General features: G+C 45.0%; 1 protein-coding gene and 1 long non-coding RNA gene across 3 annotated transcripts in view; one reads left to right on the forward strand and one right to left on the reverse strand.

The window, feature by feature from the left end:
* Positions 1 to 7,212, reverse strand: part of VGLL4 (vestigial like family member 4) — a 91,254-nt gene extending 84,042 nt beyond the window's left edge. Inside the window, exon 1 of one of the 2 annotated variants that reach the window (XM_055710120.1) lies at positions 7,093 to 7,212. Coding sequence is in view for 1 of the 2 variants with exons in the window: in XM_027812900.2 (XP_027668701.2) it covers positions 5,680 to 5,708 (29 nt within the window). In the remaining variant the exon portion in view is untranslated. Of the gene's footprint in view, positions 1 to 5,679; positions 6,024 to 7,092 lie in introns of those variants that run through there. The other variant, XM_027812900.2, reaches the window with a different exon arrangement.
* A 2-nt stretch (positions 7,213 to 7,214) lies between these two features.
* Positions 7,215 to 12,655, forward strand: LOC106631508 (uncharacterized). The gene is made up of 3 exons (XR_008732226.1): positions 7,215 to 7,419; positions 11,590 to 11,756; positions 12,344 to 12,655. It is a non-coding gene; the product is annotated as an uncharacterized LOC106631508 (long non-coding RNA).
* The last annotated feature ends 534 nt before the right edge of the window (positions 12,656 to 13,189 follow it).

Here is a 13,189-nt window from a genome sequence, read left to right on the forward strand (position 1 = left end):
TCTCTGCTTACAACGCAATTCCCATACTTGAAAAATGAACCCCATCACATAAAAACACACGTTTCAGCACTCGGACTCGCCTACAAAAACCCATCACGTTACAGCTCATATAAGCCTGTCAAAGTTTCACACGAATGGCTTCAAAACTAAAAACCAAGTTCCTAATATAAAGTTCCAAAAATATGAAAGGGAAAGGAAAGAAGAGAATAACATGTTGTCGAGACGCTTTTGTTGAAAAGCCAACAGCTTATATGTGTTTTTAAATAAGGTGGCAACAGCATAGACAGAACTGTTAAGAAAACAAGTGGAGAAAGAAACCCCAGGACTGCTAACAATTTTGCTGGGGTTTTTCCCCACAAAACTAGCATGCTATCCTGTCATAAGAACTGTTTACTGTAACCTACTTTACAGTATGATCTTAAAAAAAAAAAAGAAAAAATGGTAGTGGCAACTACAGAAATCTCAAACACATGTATATAGACTTAACAATAAGCATATGTTTGGGAAGCAATTTCCTTGACTTTGCACTATAAATAATAAACCTCGCTATCCTCCCTCCCTCTTCCTAAATAATGTCAAACACTTTAAAACTAATCACAGATTTGAAAGCGTAAGGAAAAGGATTCTTAAAGTATTTTTAAGTTTAAAAATATATACTTTCAATAAAGAATTAAATTCACTCTTGTTTCCATAGAAGTGTGCAAGAAGAAGAGACATACTTGAAATAATTAAGTATAGCGCTTGAGGATAAAACCACGAATTCTCCCTCCCTGTCAGAATTAGCTTTTGCTCAAAGAACAGTATCCTAACTAAACTTATAAAATCAGTTAACTCTTTAATTTTAAAACAGTGTACGTGGGCAACAGGTTTTAGAAAACAAGATCCCAGATTCTTATTTTACTAAGCCTGTTTTCATTAAATGTTTCTTTGTGTCACGTTTGGCCACACTTTCTTCCAAATCAAAGCAAAGCTCTGAAAGAGAGTGTTCACTAAAGAAGCCTTCAGCATCAGTCCACTTTGATCCCTTAGACCTTGATGCTTGGTTCTTTTCCTGCTTTTTGTTTTCTTAGAGTTTAAATTGCAGCACTTTATTTCTCCCCAGACTACTGATTACTGACCCTCTCACACAAATTCCTCTAACAGAGTGAAAATTAAGTTGGAAAAAAAGATTAAAATATGTCTGATCAGATCCTGCTGCTACACCATACTGATGGCTAACTCATGATTAAGTACTAACCAGCTTTGTCCTAAATTTCAGACAGTAATACAAAGCTTTTTGGTCAATTCTTTAGGAAAACCCTCTTGGTAAAGAACAATGCAAAGGATATTAGGATGTCTTTTATTGAAAACAAATTGCTGTTTTCTTTAAGTTTTTCAGTAATATTTGAATAATGGGAGTAGCAGATGCCCAATCCCTTTCCAGAACATGCTCCTAGTAAGAGAATTAGCCAGTGACAAAAGTCCTTACTGAGAGGAGGGAACAGGAACCAAGTCTTAATTCTATTCAGGAAATTAGACACTTTAAAACCAACTTCACTAAAACTGCCTTCAATGTAGTTTTGTAGCTTTGAGTATTATTAAAGCTCATATCATGAGTGAACTGCAAGAAGTGTTTCCCTAATAGCTAAAGTCTTGGGAAGAATGATGTGTTCATTCAAGAGCTTCTTTGAAGGGATGCTGTCAACACAGGGATCTGCACATGCCAGGGTGCAATACCATACACGTTGTGATTTATTTTTTTTTTTTATACACCCTGAACACATTTACAGTTACGAAAATTTACCTTCAAGGAGCTATAAACTTCTAGATTATTTTTCAAACAATATAATTTATAGATACAGGGATATTTTAATCTAACAAGTCAGGGATAACAATTGGGAAAGAAATAAAGGTTGCCCACAGGAATCTTCTCTTAAGACAGTTCAAAGCTTAAAAACCTAATTCTGTCTCGGCAAGGACACCAACTGCTACAGCTTCTCCAAAGCAGCCTTCAGAGAACGGTCCAGTCATCATCCTCGAAGGAGTCACCTTTCAGAAATGAAAGAATAGTTCAATTTCCAGGGTTCTTAAAAAACAAAAACAAAAAAACCCCAACCAGTTAAAAAGCAGACTTCTGATAAAAGCCAGCTAATTCTCTGTGTGACACAGAAACCCATCTATGCAGCAGAAACTAACCCAGCCCAAAGCGACATTTTTGTGAGTATCCCCATAAAACCCCAACACCCTAGCTTATGTGCACATATTGCTCTACACTGAGATCTCACAAGAGAAAACAAGTGACTAGCGAAATACAAGTCCACAAACTTCACTTCCTCTGGATAGTTCTAATTTCCTAAGCATCTTACTTGTTTCAAAATCTTAACTGTTAAAGACAGACAAGCCAAAGGCACTTTAACAAGCGTTCAAGATATTTTTATCTACCGTAATTTCAAATGTTAGTTTAATATCTTACTCAGACATTTTATTTATCAGTTATTGCTTCCACTCAACACTCCCCTAGTCTATCATCTTGCCTACGCTGGCGCAAAGAAACATTCTGAAAAAACAGTAAAGACATAGAAGGTAAACCATAAAGATACAATGTCTGAGAGTTACTAATGAATGAAACTAAATGAAACAAAGTTACTAAACACTGATCCACTTGTAAGTTCTTTTAGGCACATTTGAGGAACACACTATTAGTGTAATAAAAACATTTTTGGTTGGTTTTTTTTTGTTGAATTATTTTCCCTCTCCTTTCCAAGCTTTTGCAAGTTCCTTGCACACAGAGTACCCTCAGCTTCACAAATGGCTGTTAACATGTTTCTGAAGACTACAGAGAAATTAAAGCTTTTGAAAATGAACAGTAAAGTGATTTCATGGATTTATACGGCACCTTCCAAGCACCAGGGAAAGCAGGTGGGGAAAAACCCTAAAGTTGTTTGCTTGAAACTTAAGTAAACAGGCAGTAAAGAAACCGGCACCAGAGACTAACTACAGACTGAACAGTAAGGCATTTATTCAATCCCACAAAAATTATTATTCACAGTGCCTTATGTCAGTAAAGATTTGAAATAATGAGAAGAACTTTATTTTTTTAAAAAAATGTGAGGAAAGTGAAGGGACAGAAAGTGAAGGAGAAACATGAAAGATTATGTTTGCGGCAGTAGTCTCCATTATGGAGACATAACGGCTTTTGTCTAGAACAGATCTTAATTAGTAAATGAAGTAACAAGTTAGATGACAGAAACAAGGAAAAAGTTGGGTGATCAAAGCAAAAGGCCTGCACAAAAAACGCACGTGTTGTGCAGATAAGAAAAATCAGAATAATTTAGACATTAGTTTGGATATAAAGACCTAAAGAGAGGTCACAGTCGTGAAGATACTTGGATTACAGGTCTGACTGACCAACAGAATAGCAGCATTGCCCAGAGCCATTGCCAACACATTAATAAGAAACATCTGAAAGCAGACACTAATAAGAGTCTCTCAAACTTGTTGAGTGTGAACTAGAGATAGACACCTACATGATGCCAAGGAGAGAGAAAGGCTGAGCCATTCAATGATGCAGAGAAAAATCCAGCACTTGAATTCATATGTCTGGTGAAATCACGGAGAGAAGGTTGGAGGAAGAAGAGAATTAATAAACAAAGCCCATTACAACAATGAAAAAGTGAGACAAAAACAAGACCCTCGAGAAACAACCAAGAGCGTGGACTGAAGTAACGTAGATAAACACAAGTGTAGGGAAAACAAGATTAATTGAAGAGCATGGTCAAATAGGCCAAAAGCAGCTCACATCTAGGAAGACACAAATACAGCACCTCCCAGTCAAATTCATAACCAGAAGTACCTAGAGAAAGAAACTCTAGCTGATTTTATGGAAGCTACACCAAAAAGGCAATCCAGACACAACTTAGCAGCACAATCTATTGTCTACTGAGGAAAGGAAGATAAAGCAGGAGTTTGATGCAAACTGGGTCAACATCTTTTATTTTTTTAAGATAGGAGTAAAGCATATTTGTACTGTGAATAACCATAAGCACATTGCGCTCTGTGCCCGCAGTAGCCACAATACGTTTAAATTCCTTCAACTGCACTTAGATCAGAGCTGCTACTTGTGGATACAGAACTCCAGTGTTGAGATGCCCATGCAAAACATTACCTGTAAGCGCTCAGTTTAGATTGTGATTACCATGTAGCACTGATCATCCTTCTGCCTTTACAATTCACAGTCTTCAGGTTCAGTTCAAGCTACTTAGCCAAAGGATTCACAGAAATACCACTTTTTTTCCTTTGGGGTTTTTTTTTTGTTTGTTTTTTTTTTTTTTAATGAATTCATTCAGTACTTTGGTGGGCTTTTTTACCATGCTTGTTTTGCCCGTGGAAAATGTGTTTGAACAGGCAAATCTTCAAGCAGAAACAACTTAATGATTTAACTTATCACGCAGAAAATTATAAGCTTAAAGCAAAGCTTTGGCATTTTACCTTGTGCTTTTTGCTTTCTTGTTGCTTAAATCCATGAAATTACCTTAACAAGGTAAGATTCTAAAGAGAAAGCTATTAGCAATGGTATTTGAACTGAAAGGTAAAAAACATAAGAAATTGAAAGATGGAAAAATTTAACATGACCATGCCTTGTATCTGCAAGATCACTCACTCCATCCTGTATGTTACACGTTCTGCTGCAGACATATTATGAAACATCTAACCACAGTAAAAAGAACTGAACCAAAACTACCTTTTATAATAGAAAACTTTCAAATGTATGAAAACAAATTAACCTTCTCAGCATCTCCACATTGTATTAGTTATCAAAGCTACACATACTGAAACAAGAACCTCCTGATGTTTTATAACGTGAACACACTTCTCCAGTTAGCATGCCCCAAAGGTCTGTATCAATGACTTTCCATCCTGTTATAGCTCCTAGCCACGTTTTATACTACCAGACTGTCAGATCTACCCCTTGCAGCACCACTTCTGGGTGCTCATCACTTAGGCACTGGCCTAATTCCTCCTCTAAAGTGGGTGTAAAAGCTACATGGTAGCTAGCACTGGTCTCACTGCATAGCTACTGAGCAGAGATAAGGCAGGCGAGCAGCACGGCATCCCGCACTGAAAACACCCTGTCCCCATTCCCCACAGCGTGTGCTGGAGATGCTGGTGATTCACCAACAACTGTTTCAGTTTCCAGTAGTTTGCTTAAAAAAAAAAACAATGAAAATGCACAGCACAGACACTCAGGTTCTACCAGGAGTCTAACGGGCCAGATCTGTGTTTTATTCTTAACTGAAGGTAATCCCCTATAACTGATCCCAAAAAGCCTTGTAGCCTGATCCCAAACATCAAAACTGTAACTGGTGTATCAATGAGATGAAGGAGAGATGTAGGGAATTTAAGCAAAACACACTCTACTTTAGAAACACCCTCACAAGTTTGCAGACATGAAAATACAAATAAAGGCCAAGAAGTTTAGAGGAGAGCCTTAAAAAAAAGTTGATCTGTTATTAAGGCAGGAGAGGCAGATTGCTGCCAGATTTTTATACAGTTTTGGATTTAAGGGCTCTTAATACCACTGCCTGCAACAAGAATTTCACTCAGGTTTCACAGCCTACAGTTTGTTCTTCTATGAGAAATGCTCTTTAAACACCACCACCCCCATTCTAAAGTTACAGAAAACCTAATCAGAAAAATTACCCTGCAGGAGCAACCCTGGAGCTCTTCATCAATTAGTCCTCTTTAGTTTCATTAAAAATTGTCCATTATTTCTCATTCCTGATAATTCTGAAACACCAACAGAGGGAGAGGGAAGTGAGCTGGCTCCACAGGGTCTCAAGTGTCACTGGGAAGGGCTGTTAAATCCCCATTCCTCGCGCCTCCAGAAACTGGGTGCGCTGGTGTCGCCACAGCCAGCTCGACTCAGAAAATTCATTACTTCTGATTACATCTGGGAAACATAAAGCCAGCTTGACTGAACCGACCGAAAATCCACTGCAAGATTAAATTAAAAGAGAAGGAAAACCAAACCAAACCAAACCAAAACGCCATTGAAAAAGGGAATATACTAGATGCAGAGACAGTGCCCTTCGCACTCATTCTAGATCTCACCCCAGGGCCCCCGCTACGATGACATCCCAGGGGGTTTCTCTGTAAGAAAGACCAGCTCCACCGGAGCCGAGGTGCGCCTGTAAGATGGCAGTCAAGGCGCTCGCCCCTGTCGCCAGGAGCTTCGGTGGGGACGTCCCCCGGCAGCGCACCTGGCCCCGCCAGCGGCCCCCGCGGCCGCCCGGGCAGGCGGGGCCCGGGACCGCGGCCGCCGGCCCTCCCCCGGCAGAACGCCCCGGGGCCGGGGCCGGCCCCGCCGTCCGCCGCCAGCAGAGCGGGCCCGGGCGGGCCGCGGGCCGGAGGGAAGGGCCCGGCCGGCCCCGCCGTCCTTCCCTCACAGCCCCGCGGGAAGGGCCCGGCCGGCCCCGCCGTCCTTCCCTCACAGCCCCGCGGGAAGGGCCCGGCCGGCCCCGCCGTCCTTCCCTCACAGCCCCGCGGGAAGGGCCCGGCCCGCCCCGCCGTCCTTCCCTCACAGCCCCGCGGGAAGGGCCCGGCCGGCCCCGCCGTCCTTCCCTCACAGCCCCGCGGGAAGGGCCCGGCCGGCCCCGCCGTCCTTCCCTCACAGCCCCGCGGGAAGGGCCCGGCCCGCCCCGCCGTCCTTCCCTCACAGCCCCGCGGGAAGGGCCCGGCCGGCCCCGCCGTCCTTCCCTCACAGCCCCGCGGGAAGGGCCCGGCCGGCCCCGCCGTCCTTCCCTCACAGCCCCGCGGGCCGCCGCCGCGGCTCCCCCCGCCCCGGGCAGGCTCGGCTCCGCCGGCCCGGGGAAGTCCCGCAGCGCCGAGGGGCTGCCCCGTCCCGCCAGCGCGACCGCCCGCCTGTCAGCGCCTCCGGGCCGCCGCTCCCCGCAGCGCCCCGCGCCTCCCGCCGGCCGAGCGTCGGGGCAGCGGGGCCGGCCACCCCCGCCCGGGGCCACCTGTCCCCGTCCTCCCGCCGCCGACTTCCCAGCCGGGCTCCGCGCTCGGCCGCCGGCCCGCCCGGCCGCAGGGGCCGCTGCCCCGCTCACTCACCAGCGTGCTCCCGGGCCGGCGGCGGCGTGGCTGGGGCGGCGTGGCTGGGGCGGCGGCGGCCGCGGGCGGGGAGGGCAGGGCAGGGGAGCGGGCCGGGGGGCGGAGGGCTGTTTGTTTACTGCCGGGCCAGCAGCGGAGCGGAGCAGGCGCGGCGAGCCCCGGCGCCGCTGGCCCCGGCGCCGCTCGCTGCACGGCCCGGGGAGGAATCCCAGGAATGATGGAATTCTCCTCCTAGCAGGTGGGGAGAGCGGGGCGGCCGCATTGGCCGGGCCCGGCTATGAGCTCAGCATAATTAGGGTAATGAGCGCTGACATCACATCCTCGCAGGTAGGGAGAGCGCGGCGCCGGCGGCCGGGGGGGCGGGGGGGAGCGGAGCTGGGGCTGCCCCGCCCCGCGCCCAGAGCGCGACCCGGCAGCGGGGGCGGGGGGGAGCGGGGCCGGGGCTGCCCCGGGCGGGGGCGGGGTGGGTCTGTGCGTGTCTGCGTGCGTGTCTCTGCGGCTGCGTCTGTGCATGTGTCTGTGCGTGTCTGCGTGTGTGTGTCTGTGCGTGTGCATGCATGTGTGTCTGCGTGAGTGTGTCTGCGTGAGCGTCTGCGTGAGTGTGTGTGCGTGAGTGAGTGTGCGTGTCTGTGTGTCGGTCTGGGTCTGTGTGTGTGTGTATGTATGTGTGCCAGCTGGTGCATGTCTGCGGGTGCGCCCCACCGCCACAGGAAAACCGAACCGCAGGACAGCCGCTGCCCCCTGGCCGGGAACAGAAGCAGACCTTGCAAATCTTTTCTAGAAGTCCAGGGCCACCGCAGTAACGCCTCCCCTGCGAACAAAGTGGCTTCTGCCAGCAGCGACACCCTGCATGCTGTCCCGGTGAAAAGGCAGCCTCGTTCCGCGTGCGGGGAGCGGGCTGGCTTACACGCACAATTAAAATACAGGCAGCATTAAAAATACAGGCACAAGCGATGGAAAGCCAGCGCTGCGGCCAGGCCACATGCTGCAGGGGGCTGGGGCTGATGCCCGCAGTACACTTCCGTTGGTGCAGATCCGGCATTTTCCTTCTGTCCTGCTTACTGCCCGCGCTCCTGCAGTGCATCCCATCTTGCGCTCCCACTCGAGCAAGCTGCCAGAAGCCAGGCTCCTGTAGAACCGATGCCGAGCCATCGCTGTGGTCAGCAAAGCGCTCCCACGCTCCCAGTTCCAGAGGATGGAGCGCCCGTTTACACCTAAAAGGCTAAAGGTTTGCCAGCCACCGCAACAACCCAGTCCCTCAAAACCAGCTTACTGCGAGAAGCGCCACATGCACCTGCCCCCGAAAGCCGACCCCAGCGCCTGGTGCAATTCCCACTGGAATACCGGCACCTCCCGCCCATTCCCAGTGCTTTGCAGCTGCCTTCCAAGTTGTTTTGTTCAAGACTCGAGCAATTTAGGAGCATCTCTTGCTAAAATGCCCGCTTTGAGTAATTTCATGAAATTAAACCATCAGACAGCTTGTGCGCGTGAATGAGCCCCTTCCCAGAAGCCGAGCTAAGGCTCTACCAGTGCCCGCAGAAGGTGGCAATGCCGTTCTCTGCAGCAGGCATCTCAGCCAGTGCATTCGTTACAGAGGAAGAAAGAGAGAGGCAAGCACCGCACTGTGCTGTTCGCACTGAACATCAGTCACCTTTAGAGATTCGGGTCCCATAAAGCTCCGCTTTACCTCTACAAAAGCCCCGAGGAACTGAGGTTGCTGCAGGCAGTTCTTGGGAGGCCATTGCAAAGGGAAAGACTGGGATGGCACGTGAACCTCAGCCCTGCCACGAAAAGCCTTAGGGTTGCAGCTCTGCAGTGAAACCCGAAAAAAGCACAGGGCAACAGAAATACAAAGCGTCTCAGCCGCGTTCTGCTCCTGGCATTCCTCCTACCTCTCCATGTGACAGACGTATAGGCTAATGTAACAAATGCCCCAGTATATAAATGGCAGCACAACTGTCTGCGTTTCCTCAAGGAAAAAAAGAAGTACCAAGACACGGCAAGGTTTATGTTAGATCCTGAAACTGGGATTTATGTATGGAGTATTGGAGACAGCACAGCTCCCACATTTACCCAGAGGAGCAGCCAAAGCAGCAGCCCGGCCAAGTGGCGTGGGAGGCTGCACGGAAGGGAACGGCCAGGGATGAACCAACACGCCCTGCATCTCAATTCCTTGAAAGATTCCGAGTCCACGAAGGGTCTGTGCTGTCCAGTTCCGATTTAAAAATCTATCCAAATCGTGCAAGAATAACTGATATTCAAGTATTTTCATATCCTTGCAAGGACAGGTCATGAGATCTCAGGGCCATCAGAGGGAAGCCAAAAACACATTCCAAACACTAAATGAAACCCAGATTTAGACTCAATGCACTTAGCACATCTAGTAGAAAGATCTCAGTTGCTAAAAAAATGAAAGGCATATAGTCTAGTAACAACCATAAACATTATTTTATATATTTCTTAAACTCTTCATCGATGAAATTTATAACAATATATGCTAGGGGGTTTTCTATTTTTTTAAGTTGATATTGTACTAATAGACTACTGGAAAATATTCTCATTCCCAGCAAGCAGAACAGGAGTTTGATGATCTAATAGTTGGAAAAATGGTTGTCAAAATAGTAATGTAAAAATTATTTGAGGGGAGGGAAAAAGAAGAACATGAAAAATCCTATGAAATGTGGAAAACAAAGCCACAGGCACTGAGAAAATATCTGAAATTGACATTGGTACATACCACTGGAATCAACTGCTGCAGACTAATTACAAAGCTTTTTAATATGTATCTTCAAGAAAAACGTATACCACTCCTGTTTATAACAGCTGGAGGGGAAGAGGTAGGAACGGTTTCTTTGTTTAAAGACACAGAGCTCCTGGGACAAGGAGGAGCTTGAAAAAGGAAAGGTCAAAACAGCTTTTGATCCTTTGGATAAGCCATTACAGCTCCCAGCAAAAGTTTTGGAACAGGATATTTATTAAACATCTAAAGAGTTGGAGCCAACATCAGCTTTCTGGAATCGATGACCCTGTGCATTCCTGGGCAAACACTGCCAGTACAGACAGACTTTCCCACTGAAATTAGGTGTCAATGTTTGTTGGAAAAAAAAAAAAAAAAAGTGCAAGTTGTCAAACACTGGAAATCTTTGAAAACAAATCTTAACAGCTAATGCACCATAAGAAAACCTTGTTGAAGCTGCTGAACTCAACAGATGCTAATGCTTAGCCAAGCTGTTCAAAAGGCAAATTCACAAATTAGTAAAGCAAAACCAATCTTGTTTGATGAACCATATTTTGGTTTGCTTGGGTGTTAAAATTTGGTTTTCTTTTTGCGTGCACTTTATAAGTGAATTATGTCAAAGGCTCTTTGCTGACACTGACACCAGCAAAAACACAATTTGCTCAAACACAAAAACTGACCGAGATAGTTGAGGGTTTGTACCTGAACTGAAACAAAAGTAGTGCCTCAGCCCAAACTCAGGCACCCAAGCAGAGCACCTAAGGTACGATTTAAATCCTGGGACAGACTCGGGTAGCCACTCCTGCGCCACGTATATACTAATCCCTGAAAAATTAGTGACATTCCGCATACAGCATAGCCAATGCAACAGAAGATTTAACCAATGCACAAGGGAGTCACAATTGTGAATGACTGCATCTCGGCTGCGGCAGCATCAGCAACGTCTCCCCACTTTCCTGCTGTGCAGGATGCTTGCTGAGCAAAGATTTGCTACCCTGAATCTGTGTAACAGCCCACATCCTCTGGGCCCACTGCACATGGTTTATGTAGAACAATGCGTCAGCACAGTTTCACGGAAAGACACCAATATTTCATGAGCAACAAAAGCTGCTAGGTCATTTCTGGGCATATTGTGATTAATTGCTTTGAACAGTTACCACTGTTGCACAACTTGTTTTACGATTTATTTTTTTCTTAAATATAGAGGAAGCAAAGGACCTGAAAGCAAAGGGGATAAAAAAAGGTATTCTGTCAAGTGCAGTTGCAGTCTATAGGGAGATCTGATGGTCCAGTTCTACAGACCCTACTCAACCATTAATCTTGTAATTATTATTGAAATTAAGCCTGACATCTGTTCCATGACCAACCAAGAAAATAAAACATTTCCACTATAATGTTGGTTAAAAATGCCTTGGGCAAGTTATCTCCCTACATGTGGGCTGCAGCAGTGATACGCCTTACTATTGTGAAAGACTTCAGTGTTAACTAGAGGTGGATACTCCATAGGGAAAGGGACTCAAACTTGTTTTGTTAAAGTATTTTCAAGTGATTTCAGCTTGTAAACCTAGCAGCAGGGGGCACATGCCGTGTGTTACTCCGATCTACAATACAAGTGTGAAGCTACAAAGGAGATGGTCTTTTTCCTTTAGGTGCCCATTTGAGGAAGTAATTTGCCAGCTGGCATTCACTGCATGTAGAAGAAGAATTCATAAGAGTTATTCCAATTTCTTACTGCAATCTCACTTTTGTTTTTCAAACAGGAGCAACACAGATACTTCTGTTACAACAGACAGGAAGGCACGAAGTTGCCTGAAGAGAAGCCCAAGATACACTAAACTCTGCACAAAGATGACCGAGTTTGTGCCAGAAGCAAACACTTCTTCCAAAGCTATCACAGAACACCATTATTGGTCACAGGCTTAATAAGGTATGTCATGGCTTCTGTCAGTACAATTATAATGCACGCCTCCCATCTATCCACATCTTCTTTTAATAAAATAGGTTAATTTTTACACCAGCAAACATCTTTTTTCAATGCTAACACTGCTAAACTCTGAATCTAAAAGTCTCCCCTGCAAAAACCTAAATTCATTTGCACTGCACCTCAAAGCTATCTTATATAAAACCAGACTCAAATTCAAAACACTGTAGCACATAAGATTTAAAAAGGCACTTTTAAATTTTTTTGAATATAGTTTATTATTTCATTAGACCATAATGTGTTAAATTGCAGTAATTCCAGACAGACAAGTTGATCCAAACTTTAAGTTGATGGAGATGGTTATTTATTACCTGCTTCAAGACAAAGCTTGCCCTCTTCATAATTGTCTGCACCATCATCCAAAGGAAGATTAAAAGAGACAGTATAATTTCAGTTGGAGCAGGGTCATAACAGCAGCATAATCTTCAAGCAAACAATGAGATACTTTCAGAGTCAAACAGAAATATGAACACCATTAACTCTGTTCTTTCAGAACATTTAACCACAGGTACTTTTTGCTTGCTTTGTTCTAGAGAAGAGGAAGATTCCACCCTATGGATGTTCCCATAAGATGAAGACAGACAAGATAGCGGGGGATGGGGGGAGGAAAAAAAAGAAGAAAAACAGAGTATCAGTTTAACAAATTAAAAGCACTCTTTGGCCATAACTCACTGGTTTTAATTTGTTGAAGTTTTGTCAAACACCAATAAAATGACCCCAACTGGTTCACAGCAAAACTCTGGTTGGCAAATTCAGCATAAAAGAAAGGTCAGTATCATCAGTGATACACAAATATAGGTATATATTCAGAGTAATGTATTTCTGATTCTTCCCCTCTTCCTGTGCAGTACATTTATGCATATAATAGATTTAACTCCCTACTAGATTTGTATCCTAACTTTCACATAAGACAAGAAAAACTTTAGTGCAACTGGAATCATTAAAGTCATGAACAGGTTGCAGTTCATGATTAGATGCAAGATTGTTTTAAGAGTTTACATAGTAACTCATTGTAAATTAGATAATTTACATACATTTCAAGGTTGCAAGAAAAGGTTGTTCAGTCACCAGAATTTCTTCTAAACCAAAGACACCAGCAGTAGGTCACTGGACAAAAGTAATATGCCTGCCTAAAGCAACTGGACACCAGAAGACTGTCTAAAGCCCTCTTAAACATCCCCAACTGTCAGCTCAAAGGAGCATCAGGGAAATCACACTGGAAGAATCAAGTTTAGTCCCATCTGTCGGACGAAAATACTCGCACCAACTTTAATAGTGTTTCTATGTGCCAACTCCATAGCTTGTACACTGTGACCCTGGTAATTATTGAGGACTTGAAATTCCTACTGACTAGCGATTTCTCGACTAAGGTCTGTTAC

This window comes from Falco cherrug, chromosome 4, assembly GCF_023634085.1.
Source record: "Falco cherrug isolate bFalChe1 chromosome 4, bFalChe1.pri, whole genome shotgun sequence".
In the NCBI taxonomy this organism is placed as follows: domain Eukaryota; kingdom Metazoa; phylum Chordata; class Aves; order Falconiformes; family Falconidae; genus Falco; species Falco cherrug.